This window comes from Microcaecilia unicolor, chromosome 6 (assembly GCF_901765095.1).
Source record: "Microcaecilia unicolor chromosome 6, aMicUni1.1, whole genome shotgun sequence".
In the NCBI taxonomy this organism is placed as follows: Eukaryota; Metazoa; Chordata; class Amphibia; order Gymnophiona; family Siphonopidae; genus Microcaecilia; species Microcaecilia unicolor.
In genome coordinates, this window is record NC_044036.1 from 157,562,467 (window position 1) to 157,568,466 (window position 6,000).

At 48.2% G+C, this 6,000-nt stretch overlaps 1 protein-coding gene across 1 annotated transcript in view; it reads left to right on the forward strand.

Moving 5' to 3' along the window:
• Window positions 1-5,338, forward strand: part of DNAH12 (dynein axonemal heavy chain 12) — a 314,549-nt gene extending 309,211 nt beyond the window's left edge. Inside the window, 2 exon segments of the mRNA XM_030206132.1 lie at window positions 3,023-3,090; window positions 4,895-5,338. Coding sequence (XP_030061992.1) covers window positions 3,023-3,090; window positions 4,895-5,085 — 259 coding nt within the window. The 3' untranslated portion in view covers window positions 5,086-5,338.
• The last annotated feature ends 662 nt before the right edge of the window (window positions 5,339-6,000 follow it).

Below are 6,000 nucleotides of genomic sequence, written 5' to 3' on the forward strand. Positions count from 1 at the left end.
TGACAATCCGATTGTCTGGCAGGAACACTCTGCCCACTTGGGTGTCGAATCGAACTCCCAGATACTCCAGGGACTGAGTCGGGCGCAGCTGGCTCTTCTTCCAGTTGATGATCCATCCCAGGGAAGCTCACAAGAGCAACTACCCGGTCCATAGCTTTGCCGCACTCTGCATAAGAGGGGGCTCGGATCAACCAGTCGTCCAGATAAGGATGGACTTGTACTCCTTCCTTTAGCAGGAAGGCCGCTATGACCCCCATTACTTTGGAAAAGGTCCGCGGAGCAGTAGCCAACCCGAAAGGGAGGGCTCTGAACTGGAAGTGTCGTCTCAGGACTGTAAAACGCAGAAAGCGTTGGAGAGGAGGCCAGATGGGAATATGCAGGTACGCTTCCTTGATGTCCAAGGAAGCCAAGAACTCTCCTGCCTTCACTGCCGCTATAACAGAGCGGAGAGTCTCCATGCGAAAGTGCCTCACTTTCCAGGCCCGATTGACCCCTTTGAGGTCGAGGATAGGCCGGACAGAACCTCCTTTCTTTGGAACCACAAAGTAAATGGAGTAACGTCCCTTGCCAATCTGATTTTTTGGCACCGGAACGACCGCACCCAGGCGGATCAGGTTGTCCAAGGTCTGCTGCACTGCCACAGCTTGACCGGAGACTTGCAGGGAGAGAGTACAAACCCGTCTCTTAAGGGTTGGCAGAACTCTAGCTTGTAGCCGTCTCTGATGACTTCCAGCACCCACGCGTCTGAAGTTATAGTGGTCCACTCGCCCAGAAACGAGGACAGCCGTCCTCCAATCTGCACTGGGGCGTGGACCAAGGCCCCGTCATTGGGTACGAGACCCTGGGGAGGACCGGAGGGAGCACCTCCGGGACGGCGGTCTCTGCGAAAGGAATGCTGCTTGGGGGAGAAATTCCTCTTGAAGGAAGAGGGGGCAGAGGAACCCGACTTGCCCGGGCGGTACCGACGGCTTCCAGCAACCGTCCTCTGGAGGTACCGGGACGAGTACTAGCCCGAGCTCTGACCTCTGGTATTTCTTGCCCTTAGACGTGCCGAGATCGGTCACGATTTTGTCCAGCTCGACCCCAAAGAGCAGCTTGCCTTTAAAAGGCAATCTAGCAGGCGGGATTTAGAGGCGTGGTCAGCAGACCAATGTTTCAGCCAAAGCCACCGCCGCGCAGAGACTGTCTGAGCCATGCCTTTAGCTGAGGCTCTCAAGACATCATACAGCAAGTCTGCCAAATAGGCTAAGCCCGATTCCAGGGCCGGCCAATCAGCCCTCAAGGAAAGATCCGAGGGGGAAGCCCGCTGCACCATAGTCAGGCACGCCCTGGCCACATAGGAGCCGCAAACTGAGGCCTGCAAACTTAAAGCAGCTGCCTCAAAGGACGACCTTAAGGCCGCCTCCAATCTTCTGTCTTGGGCGTCCTTTAGGGCCGTGCCACCTTCCACCGGCAATGCCGTTTTCTTAGTCACCGCAGTGATTAAAGAATCCACGGTAGGCCACAGATAGGCCTCACGTTCACTCACAGCCAAAGGATAGAGGCGGGACATAGCCCTAGCCACTTTAAGGCTCGTTTCCGGGACATCCCATTGAGCCGCATGGCTCATGCACGTGGAAGGATCTAGGCGGGCGCTTCGTCCCCCAGCATAATGGCAGAGCCAACAGGGGCTGAGGGAAAGACGTCCTCCGGAGAGGAAATCTTCAAAGTGTCCATGGCCTGTAACAAAAGGTTGGGCAAATCCTCTGGGCTCTAAAAGCCGCGCTGCAGAGGGGTCATCCGCTCCATCCGAAGGGGGATCTATCTCCTCCAAGGAATCCGCAAAGGACCGTTGGGAGACCTCAGACACGCTGCCCTCATCTACATCGGAGGAGACAAAGTCCTCCAAGGCCTGGAAATCAACCCGAGGGCGTTTACCTCTGGGAACCTCAACCTCTTTATCAGAAGAGGGAGCAGGGGCAGTGTTTTGCATGAGGAAAGCCTGATGCAGCAGCCAAAACAAACTCGGGGAGAACACCCCCAGACTGTGCACTTCCGCAGCCTGGGCAACAGCCCTAGACGCACTCTCAACCGGCGCTCGCAATAGCGGGGGAGAGACAAGCTGCGCATCCAAAATGGGCGTCCGGCGCGAAACTCCGCGAAGGAGCCGCGCGGGAAGAACGGCGCTTAACTTAGCCGCTTTGTGCCGTCGCCCAAATTAAGGGCGTTCATGGCATTAATGTCTCCAACCTCAAGGGCGGCCCCGAAGAAGCCGTCCGAGCCGCGTGGCCGGCCAAGATGGCGGAGGCGAGGAGCGGGGGACTGGGCGTTTATGGCGGGAAAAACCGCCACGCCGAGGAAACGACCGGGACATTCATCGGTCACTAAACTGTCACCCATCAAGGGCGAATCAGGTTGTAAAACCCCCGCATCCCCTCTAGAAGCGCTCCAGCGATCCGGGAGCGACCCTTTGCGCCCTCGCCCTCCGACGCCATATGCCACGAGGAGAAGAATCGGGGAACCCCTGCCCGCTATAAAAGGTAAAAATTACCTGCTTGCCGCTCCGAGCTGTAACGAACTGGTGTCCCAGTGAGTAGCTGCAGATGAACGTTTAAAGAAACGTCGAATTAAACGCCTTTAAAGACGTTTAAAATTTTTTTTTTTTTAAACGGAGCCAGCGGGCAGGGGGGAGAAAAGGAGGGACCTGGCACCACCAGGTTTGCACTTGCTCAAAAGAGCCCTCAACCCCAGGCCTCCAACAAAACCTAAGGATTAGGCTTGGAGGCCTAGCCAGAGCTGCTGCTGTGTGTGACCACCACCTGCTGAGATAGAGACATACTGAGGAGTTTCCGGCAGCACATGGACCACATATAGGGAGGCAAAGTTGCTCTCTATCTCCACCTGCTGGTAGATGGACACAACCCACCAGTCTATGGATTGATCAGCTTGATGATATGGAAAGTAAAGTTGCAAGTCTGTGAATACAAGCTTGAAATGTGTACTTATCTGATGCTTTCCTTTTTTTATGTGTTCATCTCAACAGTGGAAAGCTAGCTGAACAATACCCTAAAAGCCTCTTTGATGCTGTACCGATCATTTGGATAAAACCAAGTGAGTAACATATACATAGTAACATAGTAGATGACGGCAGAAAAAGACCTGCACGGTCCATCCAGTCTGCCCAACAAGATAACTCATATGTGCTACTTTTTGTGTATACCCTACTTTGATTTGTACCTGTGCTCTTCAGGGCACAGACTGTATAAGTCTGCCCAGCACTAGCCCCGCCTCCCAACCACCAGCTCTGGCACAGACCATATAAGTGAGCATCTCTGTTCTTCAATACTAAAGGGTGTGATAGTTTAAATACTACTGTAGTCTGTAATTTTGTTTTATGTGCTCAAATATCATGCAAACCCTGTAAACTGTTTAATGAAACTTCCAGAAACTGCAGACCAGCAGAGGGTGATACAAGAACAACTTCTTGCAGCAGTTTTAGGGTAGCATTCTTGAATTTCAACTATTTCTCTTTGATTTCCCAGTTTGAATCCTAGAAGTATGCAGTTAAGATTGTATGTTTGAACTTTGTACATGCCTTAGGTCATACTGAGTTTTAAAGTGAGTAATAATTCCTTGATGTTTTGAGCATTCATTATTACAGCAATTATCATATTTACTAGTATAAAAGACCTGTCACAACAGAGATGCTGAAACAGGAACACTTGCCAGTTCTGGGGCCCAATAGAACCATTCTGTGGCTTCACTGACCCTCACTCATCTGCGCTCTTCTCCCTCGCACCAGATCTGTCCTAGGAGCTGCTTCTTCCTCTTTATTTCCCACTGTGAGGTTTGATCCAATCTATCCCCTTCCCCTAAATCCTCGTAAACATTAGTGTCCTTTTTCCTCCAGCCCACTTACCTCTGCTGCCTCTGGCCTTTTTATCATACATAATTGCTTCACAAGACCCCCACAGTCACTTTAATCACATGCTTCAGACACACCACATTCATTATTTGCATTAACTGCAAATAACGTGCCTTATAGTACGTTACTTGCATATAGCACTTATGGGGCAAGTCTATAAACTGGCACATAGAGGTATGTGCCCAAAGGTGCCGTTAATTAGCAGCTAGGCATCTGTGTGTACTAGACCCTATTCTAGAAAATAGTGCCTAATTGCAATGGGCGGGCCATGGCTGTGTCTCCCAGTTATGCACATGCCCCCAGATTCTATAAACGGTGACTAAAATTGCACGTGCACATCTGCATGCATAGCCGATTTTTGTGTGCAACTTAACTGTTTAAGAAGCTAATCAGTGCCTATAATTGACCGCTAACAAGCACTAATTAGAATTTATGTGCGCAACTTTCTAAGCATATTCTGTAAAGTGATGCATGTAAATTCTAATGTGCGAATTACAAAAGTACGTGGCCATGGGTGGGGCATGGGTAGATTCTTGCATGCACTGTTACAGAACATGCCCGATCAGTGCCTAAATAAGACGTGGGTATTTACACCAGGGTTTAGTTGATGTGACTGGCTGTGCCTAAATTTTAGTCATGGGACAGCTGCTACGCCTATTCTATAAACTGCACCTAACTTTAGGCGAGGTTTATAGAATAGTGCTAAGTGCAGTTTTTTTTGGCACCATATATAGAATCTGGCCCAAAGTTAATAGAGTGACATGGCACAAGTGGGCATGCCTACACATGGTCACACCAATGCTGACTTTTGCTAGTATTCTATAATAGAATCTTGGCTCCAGATGCCATTATAGAACCAGTGCTAAACACATGGCATTGGGGCCCCTAAACCATATGTGCAGATTTGCTGAGGGTGAAACCACTTCAGAATTGCTTTTTATAAATACAGGTATGTCTAATCTATTGTTTTCATTTTTTCCCCCCCGTAAGACGAAAAAGCAAGCCTCAAGAAAACTGATTCCTATGTGTGTCCCCTCTACAAGACAAGTGAGCGAAAGGGAACTCTTTCTACCACAGGACATTCTACAAACTTTGTCATTGCACTGTTGTTAGTAACTGATAAACCTGTCCAGCACTGGATCAAAAGAGGCGTTGCTCTGCTTTGTCAGCTGGATGACTAACTTTGGATACTTTGCATAGAACCTGCTTAAGATTTTGTTTTCTGTTTGTTTTGCCACCAGGAATTGTAGAGCACAGTTAGAGACAACCACTTTTACTATGGTGGCTATTGGTTTTATTTTGTTGATGAAGCTGTTAGCTTGCCCGAACAATTTAGGTGCACTGTCACCTTTCAAAAACTTTGAAATGACTGATATTTTATTTTAAGTATTTAAGTCATTCATAGACTTATAATTGTTCTCTCTTTTTTTACTACATGGTTAATACAAATAAAAAAAATTCTGTACTTGTCCCAGATGTATTATTGAAATACTTCTAGAGAACATCATCTGATGTGATTTAATAATAATGTGTAAGTTGCATGGACATACATTCTCTAACAAGTATAACATTCCATCTTGAACTGCTATAAATATAAATCATTTGGCAAAAGCCATGTTGAAATAAGAACCAGACGTCTAGTGGTAAATATAATGGGGGCTGATATTCAAAAGGGTTTAATGGGGCAGGAGAAACTCATTAAGTGCTGCTGACTATTGAGTTTCAGCTCACTCAACTTATTCAACAGCACTATCACTGCTAACCAGCCATCCCCTAACTGGATAGGTTAGGGGTGGAGTTAGGGCAGAGTGGCAACATAGCTGGTTAACGGCAATTTGTGCTGTGCTAACCGGTAAAGTAACCAAGGAAGTTAGTACAGCAAAAAGCTAACTTTGGTCTCTGTTTACTAAGCCGCACTGTAGGCACGCTAACTTGTCTTTAGCGTTAGCGCACGCTAAAAGTTATCGTGCATACAGCGCGGCTTAGTAAACAGAACCCTTTATGTGGTGAGTTAACAGGGCACAGGTCTGAGTATAAGCCAGTGCCCAGTCAATTTCTGGGTCTGTGGTCATACCCAGAAAGTCAGTGCTGAGAGC